Raw genomic sequence first — 26658 nt, forward strand, 5'->3', positions numbered from 1 at the left:
ATACCAGCAGCTGAATCCAGCTCTTGATTCAGCCTCAACTGAATCTGTAAGTTACTGTAAGTTACAGTCAAAGAAGAACCGAAGTAAGAGTGTCTGAACACAGGAGTTGTGTAAAATTTCAATGAATCATGGTGTCTACAACAGAAAATTCAATAATTCATTTTCAATTTATGGCACTGCTTCCCAGTACAATAAGGACATTATCAGGAGAACAGAGCTTTCATTGGAGTTCATTCTCTTGCTCCTCTGGAATTTCTTTTTTCCTCTCTCCTAGTCTCAAAGCTACAATATAGAATATAAAACCAGCAGGGGAGCAAAATTTAATAAACCAAGACATAAATGAATGGAGGGCTGGGAAAGAAGAGCACTTTTCTACACACAGGTCTTTCCTTTTTGTCTGCTGCTCTCCTGCAGCACTCCTGAGAACAGACAAGTGAACATGGAGACAACTCTTTTATAGTACTGCAAAGGAAACACAACTGGAGAAGTGTCAATTGGAATATCTTTCCAGTTTCTACTCAATTTTCAGACTTTCTGGGTTCCTAAGGGGAAGAAAATCCAGTGAGACACCTTTAGCAGGGACTTGTTAAGGTCTCGCAAACTATCACTGCGTGACAAGAGGAGCAATTTCAGCAGTTCTGCAATTCATGCAAGTACAAAATAACACATAATCAGGCAGCTGAAAAATTAAAGGCGTTCAGAAGTTCAGGAAGTATTTTTTAAACTCCCATTTTGAGGATACTTTGGCTAAACAGGCAAATAACCCCACTGAAAACTCTGATCTGAGACAAACACATGTGCCAGAAGTGAGGGACAACAAAACTCCCACTACATTCTAACAAAACCTCATGGTCAGGGTGGAATACAAGATATAAAAAACAATAAAACTACTGCATAATATTAGTAAGTAATATAAAAATATAATAAAACCAATGAAATCGACTAGGTTCAGTTTCACTCAGAGTCAGCTGCACTTTCAGATCGTTAATGCTGTGACGTTATTTTTCAGAGTTTGGGAAACACCTTGTATATTTAATAGAGTGTTTTCACCAGAAGTTTAAAAGGTAGAGACATCACTGCTGGTCTCAGGACTGGGGCTCAGAGATCTTGCCCTCAAATGGTTTAAAAGGAAGAACAGCATTTTAACTGACCACCAGCCAAGCTGCTGTGGGCAGTTATTAACGCCTCTGTTTACGAAACAGGCGTTTTCCTGCCGTGCTGCTGTTCCTGCTGTCTCACGGGGCAGGGCACAGGGGGGAAGCACTCACTCCAAGAAGCACAGCCACTCGGCACTGCAGAGGAGGGCGAGCTGCTCACGGAGCTGCTGCAGGGCTCTGTAGCTCTCTGTGACCAGCGGCGAGTGGAAGCGGCTGACGGCTTTGGTGCTGCACGGGGAGAGAGAGAACAGAGAGGGCTGGCTGGGACCGAGGTCACCAAGCAATCAGCCGCACCATCCACACGCAAAATTTGGCTCATTTTCCTCATCTCCACAATGGAAGTGTTGAAGCAAAGCTCTCCTGCTGGTGGCAGTGACCCCCATTGGGAGTGAAGTGCTGGCGCTGCCCACTCAGGAGGCTCTGGAACGCTCTGCACAGCGTGCCACCGCCGCCCCAGTTCTGCACAAATACAAAAGGACTGTCAAAATGCACCCCATGCAAGCTCCTCTCAGGGCTCCTGTGCTCTTTAAATCACCCTGAATCCAAATCTCCCAGCAGTGTGTCAGGGAGAACATGAGGACCTCAATCAAGGTGGACTTCACCTCCCATTCTAACAGTGAATTATTTTTAAAGCACAGAAAATCAGGCAAAATTAAATTCATTAGATAGCTCATAAGGGGTCAGCAGTTGATCCCTGCTGCCTGAATGAGGTGTACAAAAATGCCATCAGAATTTATACAGAATACCAGCAGCTGAATCCAGCTCTTAATCTGTAAGTTACTGTAAGTTACAGTCAAAGAAGAACCGAAGTAAGAGTGTCTGAACACAGGAGTTGTGTAAAATTTCAATGAATCATGGTGTCTACAACAGAAAATTCAATAATTCATTTTCAATTTATGGCGCTGCTTCCCAGTACAATAAGGACATTATCAGGAGAACAGAGCTTTCATTGGAGTTCATTCTCTTGCTCCTCTGGAATTTCTTTTTTCCTCTCTCCTAGTCTCAAAGCTACAATATAGAATATAAAACCAGCAGGGGAGCAAAATTTAATAAACCAAGACATAAATGAATGGAGGGCTGGGAAAGAAGAGCACTTTTCTACACACAGGTCTTTCCTTTTTGTCTGCTGCTCTCCTGCAGCACTCCTGAGAACAGACAAGTGAACATGGAGACAACTCTTTTATAGTACTGCAAAGGAAACACAACTGGAGAAGTGTCAATTGGAATGTCTTTCCAGTTTCTACTCAATTTTCAGACTTTCTGGGTTCCTAATGGGAAGAAAATCCAGTGAGACAACTTTAGCAGGGACTTGTTAAGGTCTCGCAAACTATCACTGCGTGACAAGAGGAGCAATTTCAGCAGTTCTGCAATTCATGCAAGTACAAAATAACACATAATCAGGCAGCTGAAAAATTAAAGGCGTTCAGAAGTTCAGGAAGTATTTTTTAAACTCCCATTTTGAGGATACTTTGGCTAAACAGGCAAATAACCACACTGAAAACTCTGATCTGAGACAAACACATGTGCCAGAAGTGAGGGACAACAAAACTCCCACTACATTCTAACAAAACCTCATGGTCAGGGTGGAATACAAGATATAAAAACCAATAAAACTACTGCATAATATTAGTAAGTAATATAAAAATATAATAAAATATAATTAAATATAATAAAACCAATGAAATCGACTAGGTTCAGTTTCACTCAGAGTCAGCTGCACTTTCAGATCGTTAATGCTGTGACGTTATTTTTCAGAGTTTGGGAAACACCTTGTATATTTAATAGAGTGTTTTCACCAGAAGTTTAAAAGGTAGAGACATCACTGCTGGTCTCAGGACTGGGGCTCAGAGATCTTGCCCTCAAATGGTTTAAAAGGAAGAACAGCATTTTAACTGACCACCAGCCAAGCTGCTGTGGGCAGTTATTAACGCCTCTGTTTACAAAACAGGCGTTTTCCTGCTGTGCTGCTGTTCCTGCTGTCTCACGGGGCAGGGCACAGGGGGGAAGCACTCACTCCAAGAAGCACAGCCACTCGGCACTGCAGAGGAGGGCGAGCTGCTCACGGAGCTGCTGCAGGGCTCTGTAGCTCTCTGTGACCAGCGGCGAGTGGAAGCGGCTGACGGCTTTGGTGCTGCACGGGGAGAGAGAGAACAGAGAGGGCTGGCTGGGACCGAGGTCACCAAGCAATCAGCCGCACCATCCACACGCAAAATTTGGCTCATTTTCCTCATCTCCACAATGGAAGTGTTGAAGCAAAGCTCTCCTGCTGGTGGCAGTGACCCCCATTGGGAGTGAAGTGCTGGCGCTGCCCACTCAGGAGGCTCTGGAACGCTCTGCACAGCGTGCCACCGCCGCCCCAGAGCACACACCCCACCAAACTGCTCAGCAGCTGGCTGATGCACAGCCTAGCAGGCACAAACAGGTTCACTGTCAAGAGGAAAGCTCCACGATGAGCCTGAAATAAGCATGGTTAATACAGATTGTGTTGCTGGTTTGCACTTGAGATACTTGCTGTTTATTAATGTGTTTTCATTAAGGACTCAATTTGGCACATCCAGGCATTCTTTTATCCAGAATCCAGATTAGCTGTAATTTGTTCACCATGTTAATTCTGTCTGATCTGTGCACTTCTCAGTATTAAAAGAAGTTTAATTAAAAGAGAATTGAGTGTTAATTCTTGCATAACTGAATAGAGCATCACAGCAGAGTTCAACCTAGGGAGAGATGCTCACACATTACACTGTGGGGCTTGTAGAGAATTCAGCATTTACATGGACATTGTAACTTTCAGGTATTCAAACCATTCAAATCATAAATCAAACGACTGAAAAGAAAAAAAGCCAACTATATAAATCAGTACATCTTTGTTTCACCTGCTGGAAAATTATCCAGAATCAAGCTTACATTAGACCAAGTACGAAAGCAAGAAGAACTGGTCTGTATGAGTAAATAAAATGATATTTTAAATGCACTGAATTTACCAAGATGTATAAGCAGATGTTGGCATAGCTACTTTAATCTTTCTGAATAAAACAACAGCAATCAAAACTGTATGAAGGATTTGCATGTGCAATCTACAGGCAAAACAGAATCAAGGCCATGGATCTGACACCACTACATGCACCTTGAAGAATTGAGTGAGTAATTCTGTGCTTTGAGGATGCACTGTGTAAAAACAAATGTTGTAACAAATCAATTCTTCTCAGCTTGGTTTTTTGTTTTTTTTTAAGCAGTAGCTTTACAGTTTGGTTGCGTTTTCAGCTTAAAAAGCCCCCAACAAACCTTAACATGGGAAAATGAGAATGTGTATATAATGAACTGTAATACCAAAATACCTCACTTTTTCCTCTAAATTAAAACAGAACCAAACGTCAAAGACATTTTACATACCTACTAACCATAACCCAGTCAGATGGCACAGATGATTTATGGGAATTCTTGACTTCTATCAAAAACTGAAAAAACAGAAATGAAATGTTACACACCATGGGGAGCCAGGAAGAACAGAGAATCAGAATCATCGTTTACCCAGAAACTGCAAGCACCAGAGGAAAACTATGCTCAGCCTGAAGAGAAGGAGCAGCCCGGAAGGGAATGCTCTTTTTTCCCCAGGAGAAGCTGGGGTTGTGACACACATCACCCTCCTGCACCTGCAGAACTTTGCTGCAGGTTTGAGTGAGCTCGGGGTCACACGGGGAGAGGCAGCAGCAGTGTCAGGGCGCACTGAGATCTGCGTGACGTGCTTGTTTCACTTGATTCATGTCAGTTATCTCTGTAACAATAGCCTGAGGTCCTGGGTGTCAGAGAGTGGAGGCAGTCTCACGTCACAGAATTCAGCTGGAAAACAGATTTCCTGCAGAGATTAGGTTAACACAGAGCCTGACCACATTTACGGAAAGCCACAAGACCCACGTCTGGCAAAACTTCTCCATTGTAGCTAATGGGATTTGGGCAGAAACTTCCAGAGGAGCCAGCAGTCGCCCCCAAGAACAAACAAGGATAACAATCCTAACACAGGAGTAGAGCAAGGACAGGGCGCACTAATTCTTCCTTCACCCAAAGCACTTCCAAAGTATTTCTCTGTTGTGAAGGAGCATTTGAATTTCACATCCATCAGGGTGCTACAAGAACACAGGAAGAATAAAACATACAGATCTGATGAACAAAGAGCTCAAATCAAATAAATTCCTGTTCTAGTCCTGTGTTCTGTTCCTCCAATACAACTTTGTTTCCATTACTTCCATTCCTCTGGCATCTTCCTTTTCCTCACTGACCATATTCTCTGACCCCTCTCTGCTGCCTCTTTTGGTGTCTGCTGAGCACTCACACCAGATGTCATGAAATAAGAGCTATTCCCAGCCTCTGCAGCTCCTTTCATCAAGGCACCAGACATATCTCTGTCTGCAGAGGTTTCTGCCCTGCTGCAAAGGCCTCCTCTCTGAAATGTGTGCAGGGACTGCTGCCTCTGGAACCACTTTTCAGGACCTCCTCAGATGCTCTCCTCTCTTTGATCAGTTCCTCTCTTTTCCTTTACTTCACACAGATGGCAGCTATTAACCCAGCCTCCCTGAGAGAAACCTTTCAGATCCTGCTCTCCCCTGCCTCAGACAATACTCAAACACACTTTTCCACTGTTCCTTTGGATTTCAGCCTCTGTGCTGACAGCCCACACGACTCCTGGGCCGTGTGTTTCCTGTTCTCAGCTGCACCCTCAACAGGAACATCCCTCTTCAGGTCTTTATCAAAGGCTGCTGTCTCTAATTCATCCCTTCCCTCATCTTCAGCAGTGTCTGTTTGCTCCCTCCTGTGTCTTTTGGATCTTTCTCAGCTTCCAAAGTGCCCCACAGGCCAATTCCAGCCCCTTCCCTCCCTGTCCTCGCCCACTCCTCCCTTCTGCTCACAACTCTCACTCTGTTTCCTAACTCCTTTCTTTCCCCAGTTTTCTGTTTCAGAGTTTTTTTCAGCTTCCTACTCTCAGTTCCAGAGGACAACACTGAGCAGTGCCACCTGACTGCTCCTTTCAGTTTCCCCACAAACGTGGCAGGGTCTGCTGTCTCTGTTTTTCACCACAGAGCCTCTCAGCTCGCTGGATCACATCCTGCCCACACTTGTGCAGCATCCACGAGCAAAAGTTCCAGTCCAGAACACCATTTCCGAGAATTGGAACTAAAACAACACTTATCACTCTTTAATACTGTTCCCTCTTCTCTCCCATCTTTCAAATTACAGTCTGACTCAGTACTCAGAAATCCTTTCACCATTCTTCAAATTAACCAAATGCTGTGCTTCCTGGTTCTCTGAGAGTATTCCAGTACTTAATAGCCATACAATTAACCTTGGAAGTATGTGTTTTTACGCAGACAGAAAAGCAAAGCATTACTGAACCAAATTCAACTGCACTAATGTGCTTCTATTATTTAAGTCACTGAAGTGATTGACTTAACAAATAAAGGAGTCACACGGCAAGAAAGCTGCTCTTCAAAGTTGTACAAAAGATTATAGTCAAATGCCCTCATGAAGCACCACACTCAGTGAATAGAGTTCCAGCTAGGTCCCGCTTTTAAGCTATTTTCTAGGCAAGGATGGGTACAGTCATACATAATAAACCCCACAGTACCTCTTGACCCGAAACTGCAACATACTCTGCAGAAGGGTTCTTAATCTGTTTACGAATATCCGGCAGATGCAAGTGGATTTTAGAAAGCACATCCTGGATCTCCTCCTTTTTCTTTCGGATGGCAGGGAAGTCCGTCAGGTCCTTGAACAACTGGGTTTTATCTCCAGTCCTATCCGTAAGAAATGCAAGAAATAAAGGTAAAAGGAGAGAGACAGACCTCAGTTCTACCAGCTGCATCCTTATGTTGTTATTTTTATTTGCTGGAACATGAGCCTGATTCCCCTCTGAGTACAGATTTTGAGGTGCTGGGTCCCAGCACAGCCCCTGTGCTGAAAGCTGCTGTGCTCACGACAGGAGCAGAAAGGCACTTTGTATACAGAGCACCCCAACTGCTGGCAACACCTGCACTGCAGTTAAAGGTGAAACTCAGGAGATTTCTGCATGCCATGAACACAGATTTTCAACACATTTAGAATCTGGCCAAATTTGGGCACTTTTTTGTAAGGATTGCATGGAAAAATCCCCCCCTCAAGGCCCTCGTGGAAGCAGAATGCCATCAGTACTTTCCCAGAGCAGCTTCCTTCTTTTGTCCAGAAAAGATTACCCAGAATACTTGTAAGCACATGCAAAACAATGCCCTTTTCTAATTTCAGTGCCAGAAAAAATGACAGAACTGTTTTGGCAGCAGTAGCTCAGGTCAGGATTGAAACCTGAAACAAGCAATGCCATGGTTAAAACTGGGAAGCTGAACTAGCAATTAAAAATACAGCTGTCAACAAAAATAACAAAAAATTTAACTTACCCTAGTAACTACCAGGCAAACAATAAAAAAGCACTGTGATCAGCCCTAAGTTAATTGCAATATAACTTTGCATTTTAGAGCCAATACAGAACTCTGCAAGTTAATTATATAATTACCTTGAAAACTAATATGTGGAGAGCAAGTAATTAGCCAGCTGAAAGTACTACAACATGGAAGTAATAAAAAAATCTAATATTCTACTTACTCCACTGCCCCTTGGCCTGCAAATGGAGCTGCAGCTGGAGCCAGTGGCAAGGCAGGTAGCACAGAGCTGAGCTTTGGCTGTGCACTCCTTCCTCGTTGGGATTACACAAGTGACAGTGAGGATGCCATTTTAAAGTACAATACTAATTTTTAGAAACGATTTCGTGCTAATTGGACTAGTTTCCATGGGAATGCAAGGCAAAAAATAAAAAGATCCCTAGTAGCCAGCAGCTGATTTTGAAGACTGTCACTGCTATGTGATGCCTACAAAAAATTGTAACGTTGACAGGTTCAAAAACACAAATCCCAAAATCTCTATCACCCTGCTAAAAAACCCCAAAACCTGGAGAAAGGGATGCTTTTCAGAACAATTACGGGATTTTATCCACACCTCATAACAAAAAAATAACAAAAATGTGATGCAGTCTGTGCACAAGTGTGTGTGTGCATGGAAGGATGTGGGCAGAAGCCAAGATTTTGATGAAAGGAATGTTTCTGAGTAAAAATAATACCACCACATACATTTGAGATATATAAAGGCCAGAAAGTAAGTTGGATTAATCATTCTGAATAAATGTAAATACAGTGTACCCATTCCACAGATAATTTATATCTTGTATACTATTCTAGCCATTGTTAGTACAGTGACAGAAGAAAACACCCCATGTTTTGAAACTACCTACACTAAATCTGGTATTATTTAGATTGGTATAATTTAGATACAGTCTGTTTTGGCACAAACTGTCACAACTATAATTGGCCACCAGGCATCAGCAGAAATCTCATAATCCCACCTTGCCAATGGGCAGAGGAAATCCTTCTGCCTCTCTCAAGTTCTATATTTATACACCTCAGGTCCACCTCTAAATCAGAAGCAAATAAAATAAAGTTCTAGGCTTCCATTCTTAGATTTATTTTCAATCTGAGTTTGGAAAAGATAAAAAATGTTTTATAAATAAAGTGGATTTTTGGTTTTTTTTAGTCTGTTCTGAATGGAAAAGTTAAGACAATGCTGCCCCCATATAACAACAACACACTAAACTTTCTGCCACAACTTCAGCAAAGAATCCAGGGATAACAGTGGAGAGGAGAGCAGTGCTTCAGAACAAACAGCACACAGCAAATTATTTAGAGATATTCTCCAATATAATTTGTATTAATTCCAACCTAGTATCTTCTTCCTCTGTCTTTTTTTCTTCAGGTACCAACAGTGGACAGAATTAAGACAAAAAAGGGCAGACAGCTTTGATGAATTCTCCCAAAAATAGTGGAAAGCATACTGCTGACAGCAGAGCTGCCCCTCTGGTGAAGGTCAAGTCCCTCTTCAAAAGGAATAGCTTCTCTTAAAAAAAATTAATTAGAAAGCTGTTAAACCAATTAGCATAATGCAAAACATATTTTCCTGTAAATTCATCACCCAAAACAGGTGAGAAACTTCCAAAAGTCATTCAGCCTGAGGCAGACACCCAGTAGGCAAAATACTGTCTCACCTAGTTTAACTTTTAAAAAGAAATGTTAGCCATAGGTAACAACAACCCCTGCTTTAACTAGAAGGAACTGTACCTACATAAATATGAAATAAAAATATAAAACTGAGGTGCATTAAACCAAGAGGCATAATTTGCATAACTGACCACATTTAATCAGAAGGGCTATGAGGCACAGAAGAATCATGTGTTTTCTCTACTTACTTGGCTGCTTCCTCATTAAGGATCTTTAAATACAGTTTCACTGGAGAGAGAAGGTCTGGGATTTCCAGCAGTGCATTTTTTAGCAGAGGAGATCTCACATGGGATTGTATGACTGGGACAAAAGCTTGAATTTCCACGTCCAGACGAGACAGGGTGCTGACTATCAAGAAGAACTCCTGGGTAGAGCACTGAGAAAAGAAGGAATATCTGAATCACTACAATCCATTACATTTTCACTAAGAGGTTCCTCTGCTTTTTCAAAATGTGACACCATGCAAATGAAATGTATGGTCAGTAACAGAGCTGCACCTTCTTGCCCCACTAAATTAGGGGGTTAATTAACCATGCCAGCTGTCCCAACACTTGTCCTCAGGATTCTGTCAAGAGCTGATCTCCAGTGCTCCTGTTGCTGGGGGCAATGTGAACACAAAAGATGTGCAGGAAAAGGGGCAATAAGGTGCAAGCAGCAAGAAAAGCAGGTTGGGTGATGTCAGGAGCACCACACCTTGTCCACATGGCAGGGCAGGGCTTGAAAGGCAAGGTCAGGCACAGACAGGGAGAGACTGGGAACAGAAACACAGGGAGGAGAAGAAAAAGCACAGAGGAAGGGAAACCCAGCACCCTGCCTGCAGCTATTGACAGCTTGGGCTCTGCCAGCCCTGCCTGGGGGGACAGGGGACACACCAGCCACTCCTCATCCTCTCCCCAGCACAAGGGAAGGTTCTCCCCCCTCGCCCAGGCACCCACCCAGGGCATCCTCTGCCTCCCTGCTCTCCAGAAGGGAACATGCCACCCTGGGCCAAGCACACTCAGCCCTGCCAGAGCCTGCTCTGTGGCACTGCCAGGGCAGGAGCACGCTGCCTCCTTACAGCAGCTCCTCACCTAGAGCACCACAGGAGACCCTCCTCTCCCCTCCTGAGCCACCCGTGCTCCTGCAGCTTCTGAAATTCTCGGTCAACAAACAATGCTGAAAGAAAACCGGTTTATTTTCCTCACCTGAGGATGCAAGGAAGGCAGTAGGATATATAATATTCTTTGTCTGCTACATCCTTCTGTTCCAACTATTCTTTTCTCTTCTACCACAGCAATCTAGATTCTAATTACTGGACAGGACTGTATGGTGACCAGCACAGCACTGCTCACAGAAGAGGCAGAGAATCACTATTTCATAGAACACATCTACATTTTTATTTTGTCATCCTTTGTCTTTTCATTCCTCCCCAAAAGTAAATTTTTCTTTTTTCCTTCCCACACTCCAATGAAAGAATTAAGGCAATTCTCTCACTTATTACACTGCAGCTATTCCCAAGGAATGTCTGTACCCAAATGCAGAATCAAGTATTATCCAAAATGCAATTTAACCACAATTAGGAATTCAGGAGGGCCACAGACACTGCACCCTGAATGTTCCTGGAAAACCTAAGCTCATCTATTTTACAGAACCACAGAGTTGTGTGGGACAGAACCTATTAGGCTGTGGGACAGAACCTATTAGGAGTTTTCTGTGTTATTTTCTTTTTGCCTGCTCTCAGTCCTATACATTCCAAGATACTGTGTGTTTACCACTAACCCATAATGTAACAATGATTATCATGTACAAGTGTTACCAGACAGCACAATTTTCCTTTCCATTGAATTAATCCAAATATCTCCAGTTCTATTCCTTTGTATTACACTAACTGCACTGTTTCTTTACTCTTAACACCCTTCAAATAACTCTAAGCCTTCTGCTCTCCTTTAATCATGAATTTAACCAAAAAAAAAAAGGGTCTTTTAGTCTTGCCTCTGAAACAATCTATTATTCTGCCTCATGAAAACTTTGGGTTTCCTCTGCACTGGCTGCAATTTATCACCATCTTTCTGATAATCTGGAGCTTACTGCTTCCATCTTACACCAAAATCAAACAAAACAATAAAGGAGTAAATATGTCAACAGCGTTTGAAGTCAAAGCACAGAGGAAAGGCCAGAAAATGCAAACAAATGATAAATCCCAGCTTGGACTCCAAGCCAAATAAACCACTTTCTGACTGACTGCACCACCACCACCATCCACACCCCTGAGGATGAGGGATAAAATCCTGCCAGGCTTCTCCAGGAGGGCCCTGGGGGCAGCAGGGTGATCCACAGCACGGGAGACTGAGCCAATGTGCACGCCCAGAAATGCACCAGCTCCTCTGGGGACTTCATCAGAGTGAGAGCTTCAACTGTGCTTTTTCTAGAGAAGGAAATGAAGGGCCCTGAGCAGTGCACCACCTCCAGGGGTGTGGGGAAGGGAGGTGCTGGTGGGTGCAGGTGGGAACACCTGGCTGAGGTGTTTGCAAGGCTGCTGAAGCTCAGGCTGCTCTAAGAGGACACAGCTGCATTTCAGGGCACCCAAAACAGCCCCTGCAGTTATGAGGTCTGCCAGAAGATGGTTAATAAACAAACATCCTTAAGTTCCTCACAGCGACTCTGATGGCCCACAGGACACTGTAAGAGTCATCTAATGAGTTAAAACCCGTTTGGTTCTGTGAATACAGACCTTTGGAGAAGGGAAATTCACCCTGTTTTACTGCAAACAGCCTTGTTGAAGAGTGTCCCCAAGAATGGGGTAAGCATAGCTCTTCTGTGCTTATTCCCTGTTCCCCCCTGCTCCATGCCAGTAACACTGCAGGACTTTGCATGTAAAATTTAATGCCTCCCCTGCAGAAATAATCCACTGAGCAAACAGATAACTTGGAACAGACGAGCGTAGCTCTTCTGTGCTTATTCCCTGTTCCTGTTCCCCCCTGCTCCATGCCAGTAACACTGCAGGACTTTGCATGTAAAATTTAATGCCTCCCCTGCAGAAATAATCCACTGAGCAAACAGATAACTTGGAACAGACTCATCCAAATAACTCTGAAAATCTGGGCTCCATTACAGTGGGACTGATTCCATTCAAATCCTAGGTAACCTCACACAGATACATACTGTGTTATAAATTAGAAGCTTTTAAAATACAGTGAAAATTGTTTACATAAAGCAGGATTAGCAGTCTTGCATTCACAGAAGATTCCCACAAGCTGATCCAATGCTATTTCTGAAGCCTACTTTTGAGCGGACAGCAATGATAGCCATAACTTCTCTGGCACTGGAGAAATAACCTCAGAGCTGACAGTGATGCCAAACAATAGTTTCAACCAGCAGTTTATCAAACTGCTCTGAAAATGGATGCAGGAAAGATCACAGAGATCTGACACCCTCTCAGCAACACTGACAGCAACCCAGCCCTGTTTGCATTACTGAAATTGTTTCCAACAGAGACCCACAGCCAGCAGCCACTAACCACTTTTAGCTCCAAGCTGAAAGTGTTTCAAATTTTAAAAAAAATATGGTTGTCTAAATGCAATATACATTTGTCACTCATTTCAAATTGTAATTCCTACTTTTTATCTGTTTAGCATAGGGAACAGACTTTGGTTTGGGAGAAATGAGGTATTTAAGATTATTAGGTCCCCTTGTTATGACTTTATATTAATCAGCTTAACAGGGAGCAGTTTGCTCAAATCACCATTTAGCATTGCAAACCTAAAAATATCTGTAATGCAGACTCTTTCCAAGATTAAAAGTGTAGTATAAACAAGATGTGCATGATATTACCATAGCAGGAAAAAAAAAAAAGGTAAAAATTCAAGGTATCTGCAAACTGAAGTCAAAGGATTATCATATTGGGAAAGGGTATCTAACATGTATTTACTAACAGTATACAAATAGTAACTAATTTCTTGGGCACATGTAACAGGTATTCATTTCACACAAGAAAAAGCAAACCAAAAACCAAAACCATAACATTTCTCTCTGAATCTTCTGAAACTCAGCCCTTCTTCAGTGAAATACCAAATGTACCTGCCAGGGAAGGGTGTATTTTCAGCACCACTGAAATTTTAACACTTGGCACCCAGCTGAGCTGCACCCTTGTCCTCTGAGGAGGTGTCCCAGAAACAGTGAAATACTCACTGAAAAGACAATTTATTGGTCCCTTATCAGAAGAAACTAACTTCTTCCCACCTTGTTCAGCCATGATGCTGTCATTATGCAGAGGAAGAAGCTGACAGTGACCAGACAGAATCCTGTGTTTGAATGGAATTTATACATCATGTGTGAGATGTATGACTATGAAACAGGCTATTGCTTTCAAGGGTTAATCCTCTGTTAAAAGGGGTCCTTTTTTTGGGCTTATTTTGTCCAGAAAGAGGTACCTGGACTGTCTGTAACTCTTTGTTTTTATTGTCTTGCATTGTCCTAAATCCTAATTGTTCAAATTTTATTACTCTAATTATATTACTATTTTTATAACCATTTTATTACTATTAAACTTTTAAAATTTTAAGAACAAGTGACTGGTGTTTTTCACAGAGGGGAAACACATTTAAGACCATGCTGCTTGATTTTTGAACTCAGCTCATTTTGGAATTAAATTAAGCTGCACAGCAAACCTGTGCGGGGATGCTGGGACAGCCAGAGCTGAGACGCTGCAGTAAATGAAACAAATCCCAAAACAGTGACAAGGCAAGCTCCCCGGGGAGGCTGCGGGCACACAGGCAGCACCTGCCTGCTCCACTCTGCTCAGGTGAGCAGCCAGGCAGGGGCAGGGCTCCTGCAGAGCCTGAACAGGTTTCCCCACCTGCTCCCAAGGAACTGAGAATGAGAGAGAGCCTGGGGCAGGACACACTGAAGGGATGCTTCACTATAAGTGATGTTAAGGTTTGATTATTGCTCTCCCTCCTCAGGTAAACAGCTCCCCTTTAATCTGTTCTGTTACATCTAATGGCCAATTGTTATGATAATTCAGTCGGTGACTGTGCTTTAGTCAAAAAGTAATGTTTATTGAGCAAAGGGTACAAATAAGATAAACACTTATGGGTTGAGCCTGTGTAAATATTTATCCTCTGAAGCACACTGAAAACACAGGCATGAAAACAGCAAGAAACATCAGGCTGGCCCTGTAGGACACATTTGTAAAAGTGCAAATGGCATGTTTACTCTGCACTGGTTGTAAAACCTGCTCAAACATCGGTCACTGACCCTCTTTTGCCACACTGAGCAGTCTCCACTGTGACTGAGGCAAAAAAAGGAGGGTCCTGCCATTTCCCACTGATGCCAGATGGAAATGCCTGTGGTGCCAGTTGTGCTGGGGGATTTGGTGATTCTCCCCCGAGCACCACCTCTGCCACTGAGGTGATTCTGACCAGCTCCAGGCACTACTGAGACAAAACTCAATAAAATTCCTGTCTCTCAGACTCCTTTGCAGCCAGCTTCTGAGTGCTGCCCAGAAGTGTTCCCCCATTCCATGTGCAGCCACCCTTCCTCTCCCAGAGAGGAGTGAGGCCCCTCTGCACTGGAGAGCATCTCTGCATGGCGAGGTGGCAGTGCTGCACCTGCACAAACTGAGAGCAACTCCTCTCTCCATGGCAACTGCAGTACTGCTCCTGCCTCCCTAACCACTCCCTCAGTCCTCTTCCAGGCTGGGGCAGAATCACAGCTGAACTGTGACCCCCCCAAAGGTAACACCTAATTCCCAGTGAAAACATGCTCTAGTTCCAGAGTGGTTGTACCTGGGGTAAATCACACACAGGTCTTGGTGGTTTGAGGCAATGGGAACTTGTGAAGGGCCAGGTTAGCAATTCCCAGCTTGAATTATGCTATCAGATATGACTTATTAGCAGGCTTTCAAAAACAAAAACAAAACAAAACAAACAAAAAAAAAAGGGAATAACTCAAATCAGGAAAACAGACAGTGATGTTCTTGACCACAAGAGCTCCCATCAGGATGCTTTGCCTTGCAGACCATTGTTCTGCCTTCATTTCCTTCTGTCTTCTCCAGAGGTTACTGGTGCACAAGCCTTTGCACAATGCAATTCCTGCAGTGGCTGACCTGAATGTAAAAAACATTCCAAAGAATGTCTGAAATGACTGAGACACCCCAGCCATCTCTGCTCACTTCAGAGACTCCTTGTAGAGCACACCTCCTCCAGTAATGACTCCACTGAAGTATAAAGGGCCTGGAGGATGAAATGCCTGTCACACTCACCTATTTTTCCTGCAGCTGACACTGAACTAACAAGCACATTCCTTCAGTGAAGCCATCAAAGCTCCACTCTGAGTCTTGGATCCCTTAATGGAATGAAATGGCACTGAACCTAACTTTGAGCATGTGGGAGATGGACATCTGGAATTAACAGAGCTGGAAAGGGTTCTGTAGTGGGAACTGAAATGGCAACATTCACTGGGGGGGGAAACACAAAAAAATCCAAGCAACCCAGTTACTCCATGCTCTTGAATACGTGTCTGCCTTGCTGGGACCTCTCTTCAGGCTCCATACTCACCAGCTGAGCTTCAGAATCAGCTTCCCAGAGTTTGCTTTTGATTCTTTACTGGAAACACACCCTGTCTCTCAGGGACACTGCCATCTCCTCAAAGTCCTACAGGTCTTCAGGGATTACTCAGTGCTTCAGGTGCTCCCCAGAGCGCTCAGCACAACCCAGGCTTCACCAGGGGAAGAAAATCCATCACATCAGAAGTGTGTGCTTAGAGCTTTCCCCCCTCATTTACCCTTTCTAGGGAGTCTGCTGCAGCATTTCTCCTCTCCTGCAGCTTCTTTCCAGTATCTGACTCACTAAACACATCTTTGTGCTGCAGTGGCTGTTGTTCAGACAATCTGCATTGTCACCTCATCCCAAAAGCCACATGAAAATCCAGGGTCTCTGCATGGCTCCACCTCAAAGTGAGCTAAAGCTGAGAAAGGCAAGCAGCTCTACAGCAGGGAGGGACATCTGAAGAAATACAAAATAAAGCAAAACCAAACAAACCAAAGCAAAACCCCACAGGGCAGCAGCAGAGCAGTTCCAGGACATTGTGAAATGCAGATATATTCCTAGAAAAAGGACTGGGTATGAAACCTGAAATGAGTTAAACCATTAAAAAATGAATTATCTAATTCCTGAGCAGTTGTTTGGACAAAGAAACCCAACAATTTCATTATGTGAATGTGGTATACATCAGAGGATGGGCAAAGTGGTGCACACTCCCTCTTTTCACAACCTTCCTTATGGCTGGACCTCTGTAACCATTCCCTGAAACACACCAGCCCTTCCAAGAGCCAAGCACTGCAAGGCTTGAAAAATTGTATAAAAACTGAGCCTCAGATTTTCAGACACAGGAAAACATTATGCTGTACCATCCAAAAAATTTCAACTTTGCTCTCATTCTACCCACCTATTCCTTTATTGAAAAAAAAACCTGTCAAAACCTCTAAGTAGAGCAGTGAAATAACAGAACATTAAGTACTCCACAGGTGCCATTGGCACATTAATCTGCCTCAACTAAGAATTGTCAGTGTCTCATCTCTCATAAGTGATTCTTATTAAAATGTGGACCTGAGGTCCAAGATGGGGAGTTTATAAGCAAACCAACATCCCTTTGCAAACAGCTAGCAGCAGCCAAGTGGTTCCACTTGCACGTGTGAGTTTAGACAAGCACAGGGAATGCAAAGCCTTGGTTTAAAGGCAAACAAGAATTCGGGGCAGAAGGGACTGTTGCACCATCCCTCCTCCCTGAATCCAGACACTCAGTCATGAGTGCTGCACATGTTTGCCTGTTACCACTAGCAGTCCAAAGCATGTGCTTCAGAACCCTACCCAGACACTTCCTCTATCAGCACATCACTGATCACAAACCCAGATTTCACCACATCTGATTTCTATAAACCCACGTCCCCTTAACATGTCAGCCTCAGTCCTGCTAAGCAGAAAACATTTTTAAACAAACATGCAAACCCAAAGGAAGCACACCCAGACAGAACGATGCTGTTCAGAAAACAATGAATTAGTGCAATGATGGGTGTACCTTCTTGTGGAAGACACTGCAGAGGCCTCTCTCCAAATCTGGCAGCTTACAAAGAAGATTTTGAATCTGACCAAACACGCTGGATTCTGACAGCAGAATTTCAGACACAGCATCAAGCCGGGCATTTATGTCACTGCAAAAGAAGAAAATCAAGAATTAAAACTTGTGTTTCTCTGAGGGGAAGGGGGAGGCAGTGCACTTCTACCTGTGGTTTGTTTCGGGTTGATTTGTTTTAGTCTTTGACTAATGCCACATCCTCACGACTAGCAGAAGAGCTGAGGAATGCAGAGAATCTTGTGATTTTAATCCAAGAAGCCAGATCCTGGCCATGAGCTCATTCTGCCCTGTCTGTGCTGACAGAACAGGGCAGAATTCAGTGCCCAATTCTGCATGTGCTCCTGGTGGCAGTAACACTGAACCCTGAGCATTCCACCCCACCTGTACAGACAAGTGCCTGGAGGATGAGCAGAGGGTTTGGAGCTCACACTGCACCCCACGTGCTTTATCCAATTCTCCAATTTTTATCTTCACCCCAGCAGGCTGTAGACACCCCTCACCATTCTGCCCCCCTGTCTGACCCTGACCAGCAACTAGTAATTACCTGGATCAGCACTGCAATGGTTTTTCTACCTTTTTTTTTTTTTTTTTTTTTGCTAAAACCTGTAACAATTATCTCCCTGTTTCAGGACTGAAGTCAAGGAAACATCCTCCTGAAATGAGGAAACACTTTTTTAATGAGAGGAGGTAATTCCATAGCTCCTGGCAGGTTCCTTACAATCATTTCCTTAAAAGCAAAGGGCTGCAGAAACGGACAACTACCACCAAGTTTCACCCAAGTTTTTAAAGAGTCTTCTCTGTATCCTTCCAACATACCCATGGGCTGGCTGAAGATTGCAGAAATAACCCAATTTCTGCTTCCTATGTGACCAAATTGCCTTCCTGATGCCTTCTAGGGAAGTAGTGAGACTGAGGGTCAGTGGGTGTACCCAAAGCCCATCCACCCAGGCAGCCCAAGGAGAAATCAGTCCTTTGATGCACACACTCCCCATCCCAGACAAGTGTGTGCACAAGCAGCCCAGCCCACGTTCACAGGGACCAGCAAGATGCTCAGAGCTCAGCCAGCACAGAGGGATGGGAAGTAAGGATGCAATTCAAATTTAAGATTTTTGGAAGGTTGCCTGCCTCGCCCGTGGCTTTTACTGCAGAGGTTTCAGGCTGGTAGCCAGTGTGGCTGTTCATAAATAGTGTCCATGAGGAAATCAAAGAAGTTAGGCACCTCCAGAGGCTGCAGACATTACAACAGTCCAGCAGTCAGAGGCCTCTGGCCCTGAAGACAGCTGAATCTAAGAGTCCTTGAAATTTTATTGCACTTCATGTGAAAGGGGAAATCATGCCCGGGTGTGCTCTCAGCTGAACACAAATTAACAGCTTTCACGTGCCAGGATTGTTTCAGTGTCCTACTGCTTCATGCCAGACAGCGACTCCAGCTGCTCACCTGCCACAGAGCAGCCCTGCAGGTCACAACAACACCTGACCCGCTGCTCCAGCAATGCCAACACACACATTTTTTAAATCTCCCCCATTCCAGGTGCCTTGGAAGCAGCTCCCACCGGCAGCAGGGTCACAGGCAGGAACCTGAGCTGGGCTGACATCAGTGGCAGAGCCACAGAACACCCCGAGCACACAATGCCACCAAACTGCTGCAGTGACGTCCTGAGGGGTCGGTGCCACCACCCACAACCCCATTTTCATGGAGAATTACTGACTAAACCCTGCAACACTTCTCCTCCACATGAGGGAGTAATGAACTGTGAAATTATACACATATGTACCTTACAGAATACAAAACCCTTCATTTGTCATTATTAAAAAGCACTGTAAGCAAGCAGAACTCTTGTTAGTTAATTTAAACAGCACTATGACTATGTGGCTAACTGGAAACTGGCAGTAATATGTAAAATAGATGCAGATATTTGAAAAACTCCTCCCTCCAAAGCTTAATCTGCACTTTAATCATCCTCACATATGGCTGTGTTAGTGGAGCTCCAGTAATCTAAAACTAAGCATCCATACAGTTTTTCTGTTTTAATCCCACCAATAAGAAAGGATCAGGAAAATGGCATTCAGTATCAAGTGACCCATTTTTTTTCCACCTGTAAAGAAAATCTAGTGGGATTCCTATTTCAAAATTCAGAAAGTACAGCTAAGAATTGTCTAAAACACCATATACCCATCAGGAAGGAAGGACTGGGATGAGATACCATAAAAACAGATGATGAATTTCAAAGGATGCTTTCAAACATCAAATATTTAGATATTTAATATACAAATATTTAAATTAACAAGTATTTTGTTGAGTGCCAGTGTGTAAATATGTGTATTGCCCTGATGAGGTGCTAAGCCATCTCAGAAGGAATTTGCTCTGCACTGCACAGTTTGGGGCTGCCAGTCTCTGCATGGTCTGGAAAAGAATTCCACCACCAGAAAACCTGGATCTAACATTACGCAAAGAGACCCAGCAGCCAGCTAAACTGGCTACTACTTCATGCTGCATTTAGGTGCAATATTAGCCTGTTCTTTCTCATCTGTATAAACCATGTCAGCAATCTGAGCTTTATCCAATTTTCCAAGCAATCTTCTGTGGAATAATGTAACATAATTCAGTTGACTAAAAGCAATACTCTTACTTCTGCTATATCCTCCATCTAAGAATAGCATCATTAATACAATACTAAAATCACTTTTCAGTGTATTTAAACATAACAAAATCTAACTGCAGAATTGTTATTGCAGTCATTTAAAAGAACTACTTGAAGTGAAATAATGAGATACTCCTCTGCATTATTCTGCTGCCAAATAGTGAACAATACAGAAAATTAGAAAATGCGAAGAAGATGTTTGAATCCTGAACTAAAAATTATTTTGACAAAGCAGAAGGCTGCAGACACGAAAGCACTGCACTGAATTAACATCTGAGCAGCCTAAACTGGTTGCTGGTGTGGTAACAGAGATCTGCTGGTCTCTCCTGCAGCAAAACAAACCTGACATTTTTAGATGTGATAATACATCTTTACATTTAAAGCAGAGTTAAATTGATAATGTAGCTGCTATGCAAGAGCTAATGACATTTTCATTTATGTAAAGTATTATTTAAATACAAGGTAAATAAATATAAATTTGTCAGAAATCTCTTAACCTATGCTAAATGCACACAGTATGAATTCATTCATCATGCTAAGGACATAACTCAAAGAAGAGGGCATACAATTAAGATTATTTTATTAAATCCATTCTAGGACAACAGTGATGTGCAGAACTGTCAGTCACAGGAATTCAACGCCTTAAAAAAACACAATTAAGAATATGAAACAACAAACACTGCTTTTCATGGACTGTGGTATCTAAATCAAAGCCTAACAGCCTCCTAACTGCAGCACCGCAAAGAATGAAAATGTATCATTTAAGTTACTCACTCATGTATTATGGGGCTTTTTCTGACCTTCCCTCAGACCAGGGCTGACAAACAAAGACTTTGGATGAGCTGATTAAGGCAAAGGCCTTGTTAAATGGCACAGAGTGTCCCCCTGCTTGAGACCACTCCTTTGATGACAGGCAATTAACGCCACCAAAGCCCTGGTGGAATTACCAGTGTGCAGCCCACGAACTCAGCACCAGCAGACAAAGCCCTGGGGGCCAGGGGGGTGAAGTCCCCAGCACCCAGAGGCAGGGGCTGCAGAGCCAGCCAAGGCTGCAGAGGCTGGGGATGCCAGCAGGGAGAGGTCCCTGCAGGCAGGTGTGGCACCCCAGGGCTCAGACACCCCAAACATTGCCCTCAGGGGTTAATTGCTTCATTTAGAGGCAAAACCAGTGCAGCTGGGATTAATTTCTGCAGTATCCAGAGACACCAGAGTGTGAAAAGTCAGAAAGCCATCAAAGTCTGAGAAGCCATTTGAAGCATGTTGACGTCATTCAGAAGTTGAAGCTTATCCAACAGAAGACAGAAAATTAGTCTGACAAATTATATGTGAAGTTAAACTGTTAGAGGACACACTACAAAAAAACTCACAAAAACACACTACCCATGAGCAAAAAGAAAACAGTAAAATACTTCTCCAAAAATCATGAGAACAGGCAGGTTGCTAGAGTGCCTACAGATCATCAAAGGGTCAAAGAACCCCCCCAGAATCTCACTGGAACTGGAGCCAGGAACATCAGTGACCCACCCCACTGTGCCTTTCCTCCTCTGCCCCCTGCCATCCCCCTCTGTCCACTCTGCTCAAACCCACTGCTGTGTGCTCACTCAGGACGCACAGACCAATTTCCCTGACAAGTGTGCAATGAAGATTACTAATGAAGATTACTAATTACTAATGAAGATTTGTGCACTTCTGTGGACGCTCCATCCCTCCCTTCCCCACAAGCTCCTGCCCATCCTGGGTGCTCCCTTCCCCTCAAGGCTGGGATGCCACCCTTACCTCTGCCTTTTTGCCTAACTGCTGGCTGAGTAGACACTGGCTCAGTTATGGGATGAATTTGCTAAATTTTGGTGTGAGAGCTGGAATTTTATCCATTAGCACCAATGACATAGTACAAGCAAGGGTAGTTATAAGTAGTGCAGTGAAATTTAAGTGAAACCTAAAAATATTAAGTATCCTTCTGAATCTGTTCACTTGTTTTTCAAGTAATTTACTCCCAAAACTCCTGATGTCTCATGGCTCTCTAGAGAGGTCCAACGGGAGAGGACAATCTCCCTGAATGGATCTCAAATACTGAGCAGCAGCACACAAGCACCCTAAACTTTGGCTTCACATCTGTTAAAAGAACGTCCAAAATATGCAAATGGCAATCAAACACTTTTGTTTATGTTCATACACAACGTATTCCAGCTATTTGTGCCTAAAAAGGGAACAATTAGCTACTTTAGCCAACATGAATGAATGCCTGATTGCTCCATTTATAAGGAATTAGACACAGCAAAGGGACCAAAACACAGCTAAGCAAAAATGAATCAATACATGTGATGATGCTGCAATCTTTTTCTTTCCCACAACAATTTTGAGATCTCAGGCATATGCTGTAACCTGCATTTGTGCATTTTATACTGGCACTGATTCTATAAAATTGTTATTCTTAGGAGGAAAATTTAGCCCTGCTGTAAGATCAGTGGATTTTTTTCACAAAAAATTGCTGGGGAAAATAAAAAAATCTTCTAATCCTGCTCTGGACGAAGATGCTATCAAACAGGAACCAGTCTACCTCCAAAATAAGATGGGACAAGGACATTTAGACAGTTTGCTTTGCTGCTCTGATATTTTTAATAAAAAGAACAAGGACAAAGTCAAACTTGAAAGACTTTCTTTTAGATTTATACTTTGTGTATAGAAATATAAATAAAGCAGCACTCAATGCATTCAAAGTGAGGAAATGTAGAACAAGACATTATTTTATATTACAAAAGACATGTCATTGCCAATCTCACTGTAAAGGGACCCTCCTCTTCCCAGTTCTATATATCCTCCAAGCATTAGTACATGTTGCATTAGTAATGCAAATTTACACTTCCTCTTCTTCAGGAGTAGATAAGGAACTGTCTGTAGTCCTGAACTGTGCAGTTCTGCAGTTGCTACACTGCCAGTCCTTCTGAGCTCCTGTGGACAAAGCATAATCAGACTAATGGTAATTATCAACACCATCCTACAAGGCTTTAATATTGCAAAGGAACTGGAAGAAACAGGAGGCAAAGTATATTAGAATCACAGAGAAAAATGGAAATCCAGTCTTTGAGAGCTAATTAAAATTTTGGTTTCTCTGAAGCACAAGGCAAAGGTTGACATGTTTTGGCAACTGTCTAAACAGATACAATTTTCTCCCTTCTTGTGATTTAAACATCAGCTTTAACTAAAGAAAGATCAGGTTATCTTGGCTACAAATAAATGCAGGTACATCACATGTAACACCAAAAATCCAACAGAGACAAAAGAATATTAAAGAAATACTATCCAGGCACTTGTGGGTCACTCAGTCTGCTTAAACTACTTCAAACATGAAAACACCCCAACACCTGTAGAGAACACCCCAAAGAGAGAGGCTACTGTGCAAACTGGTATGTTCACATCTCACACCCTTCCAGTTTATCTCACACACACCCCTATGCTTTTAACATTTTGCATGAGATACTCTTTAAATTCCAAGGAGGCACTTTTGCAGCAGAGGCCAACAGCAGCCAGGCTCTCCCCAGCTCCACAGCAAGGTCTCTGCCTCCTCCCTGGCACCAGGAATCACTTCTCCAGTTTGGAACTCCTTGTACAACTCCAGCCAACCCTGACAAGGCTGTGTGTTTGGTATATCCAGAAAACAGATTTCCTAGGAATTGTGCAAGAATCAACAGCTGAGCAAGGCACAGAGACAAATTAATGCCCAGCCAGGGAAAGGATGCAGTGTTTATTTATTTTTCTGTGTGTACTGCAGATGGGCACTCAGCACTCCTGACACCTGGGGAAGGGAAAGGCAAAGAAGGGTCTGGAAGGGCAGTGAGTAACATGAATAGTACAGAGACAGGGAAGGACACATTCTGCAGAGGTCAGGTTTCAGACTGGTCATTTGCAGGGCAGTGCCCATACAGGACAACATCCAAAATAAACAACCAAACAAGAGATTAAAACCAGAGCCAGGTTTGCTCAGCCAGGCCCATGTGAACCTTATCCCTCTCATCCTCATGTTGGTACTGAGGAAGCAGTGACTTCAACATCAACCTCAAGGATTCTGAAATCTATTTCCCATTAGGAAAGAAATTATTTGTAACTGCTGCACTGTGATAATTCACTTGTGGGGATTTTTGGAAGGAATTCGAGACGGGATCTTTGAATTGTTTATGATGATGTGGTTTATTTTTCTTATCTTTTACATGGGCAGGAAGGGAGAGTTCAGCTCACATCTTCACCACATGGCTTAGAAGGGCACAAGACCCTTAGTTACAAGACTTTTTAAGGATTTCTTGACCAATAAAACACTGCCAACAAGGATATTTATGCTTTTGACCCAATCCTTAAACATTTTGTCTTCTGGACATGCTACAGTGCAAGCTTTCATGCTACAGTGTGAGCTTTCTTAACCAATCATGTTATGATACACAAACCTACAGTGCTGCATTCTAAACTCTTTGTTTACCTCTGGAACTACTTTTATTTTTTCTGTATCTTAAACTCTAAAACTCTAAACCTTCCTTTGCTTAGCTTAACGTGTCCATGCTTTAAACTACAAATCCACATGTTCACTTCTACACCTCAGTTTGAGAGCCTTTTCCAAGGTCTCACAAATCCTGTGTTTAATTCTAAGCTTTGGCTTCCAGGCCCAAAGTTCTGAGAGTTCCCTGCATTTCAGGTTCCAGCACTGCACACAGCACTGGATGCTGAGAGCTGTCCTGAGCCTCCTGGCTGCTCTGGTCCCTTTCCTGCTGGAACCCTGTTGCCTGAGTGGGGACAGCAGCCTTCCCTCACCCACAAATGCTCCAGGCCACCTTCTCCTTCTCTTCCACTGACAGACACCAGGTGAGAATGACACTCAATGGAACTTGGATTGCAGAGGTAAGATAGCACTTCTATAACCCACAAACACCTAAAAACTTCTGCAGAAAAACAACCTTCCTCATTCCTCCTAAAAAGCTCAGTTGCTAGAGACTGATACACTCTTATCTCATTATCTCTGTGTACCCAGGTGAGTAACTGAGGACACCACACACCTCTTGGTTAAACTTTTTTCTGCCATTTCTTTTTTTCCCAAATGTACACATCTTGTCTCTGCATGTATTGCATCACTGGTGATTTAAAGAGTATCTTCAAGTTTGCCCAAATGAGTCTGTACACATTCCATCTTTATTCACCCTAATGTATGGTTTCTTCACAGGAAATTTAGTCATCATCCCAAGTGATTTTCAACTCTAAGGCACAAAGCAGTAATTACACCCTCTCACTTCTTGATACACCTACTCACTGACTGGAAAAGATGCATACAGGAGCCTTACTTCCTCTGAGAATGTCACTCCAGGAGGCACAGGTGAATTGCAATTACGGAATGTTCTCTGAGTGCATTTGTGTGCATTACTGGGAACAATATTGCCAGATGCCTGATGCACTAACTATGTAAAATTACAACTTGAGACTCAGAAAGGGAGAAGTACACAGAGCTTTTTTAGCTCCGAGTAGTGCTGAGGAGCACCATCACCTCCAGCCACAGCAGCCTGAAAATGCCAAGCATCCCTCTCCAGAAGCAGGAAGGAGCAGAGGGGTAAGAGAAGGAAGCAAAACCACGAACCTGCGGGGCTGGCTCTGCACTGAGACAAGGCAGGATTTAAACTAAATATGTTGGTATGTAACGAAGAGGGCCTGGAGTGCTGGGGAAGCAGCTTCTGCCCGCTGTGCTGGGTAGCAGGAGGAGCTGCATTTCCCGGTGGAGATTTCCCTGAGCTGCGGTCACTCGGCGTGGCCAGCCCCGGAGCAGCCCAGCCAGTCCTGCCCAGGGCCATCCTCAGCGCTCTGGCTCCCTCCGCTGACAGCTGCACACACGCACCCGGCATGTCTCCAGGGCAGGCAGGGAAATAAACTCATTTATTTACATTTATATCCCTGCAAAGAGGCCCCGGAATTCTAGCTCAATGCTTTCCATGACACGATGCCCTGGTTAACGCCCATGCTGTTTGGGATGGTTACATCAAAAGCCTTTGGAAGTAGGAAAGATACACAAAAGCTATTATCAGAAGAATTTTTTTTTTTTAAAAAAGGGCCACTGAAATTAACCTATTAGAAAAAAAACAATAAGAAAATTAAGCAGTGATGCTGCAGAAGTACAGTGCTTTGACATACCAGATAATGTCAAGGAAAAAAAAAAAGCTTCTGAAGAAACAGTTGTAAATGACCAGCAACAGCAGGATGCTAAAACACTGGTATATTTCATTATTTAAACCTGTCAAAAAGTAATGGACATTAAAACTGCTTAATTTATTCAATAGAAAAACAGAGGACAATCAAGTCAAAAGATCTCCTGTATGCTACAAGTGCAGGGAACAAAGTGACCACTTCAATGAACTCTACACTGACAACAGTCAGGAAACACATATTCTAATTAATTGACCCAAAAACTCAAACTGTGGGGATGCAAATATAGCCCATGGACTCAGCACTGCTGTTTACCACACATTCAACCACAACAATCAAATCGAGTCTGCCAAGAGAAATCAGAAAGGATGGGAGTCCATTTCAAAACTGAGACAAGTGAAAACCAGCAAAATACTGCTGAAAAACCACAACATTTCTATCTAACTGATA

The 26658-nt window shown here is 43.2% G+C and overlaps 1 protein-coding gene across 1 annotated transcript in view; it reads right to left on the reverse strand.

The window, feature by feature from the left end:
• Nucleotides 1-26658, reverse strand: part of MSH3 (mutS homolog 3) — a 94164-nt gene that overhangs the window by 24126 nt on the left and 43380 nt on the right. Inside the window, exons 14-18 of the mRNA XM_039696352.1 lie at nucleotides 17339-17471; nucleotides 9472-9659; nucleotides 6775-6943; nucleotides 4548-4612; nucleotides 3172-3288 (exon numbers count right to left, since the gene is read on the reverse strand). Coding sequence (XP_039552286.1) covers nucleotides 3172-3288; nucleotides 4548-4612; nucleotides 6775-6943; nucleotides 9472-9659; nucleotides 17339-17471 — 672 coding nt within the window. The remainder of the gene's footprint in view (nucleotides 1-3171; nucleotides 3289-4547; nucleotides 4613-6774; nucleotides 6944-9471; nucleotides 9660-17338; nucleotides 17472-26658) is intronic.

The sequence above is a fragment of the Passer montanus genome, unplaced genomic scaffold (assembly GCF_014805655.1).
Source record: "Passer montanus isolate IOZ18808 unplaced genomic scaffold, ASM1480565v1 scaffold97, whole genome shotgun sequence".
Taxonomy (NCBI): Eukaryota; Metazoa; Chordata; class Aves; order Passeriformes; family Passeridae; genus Passer; species Passer montanus.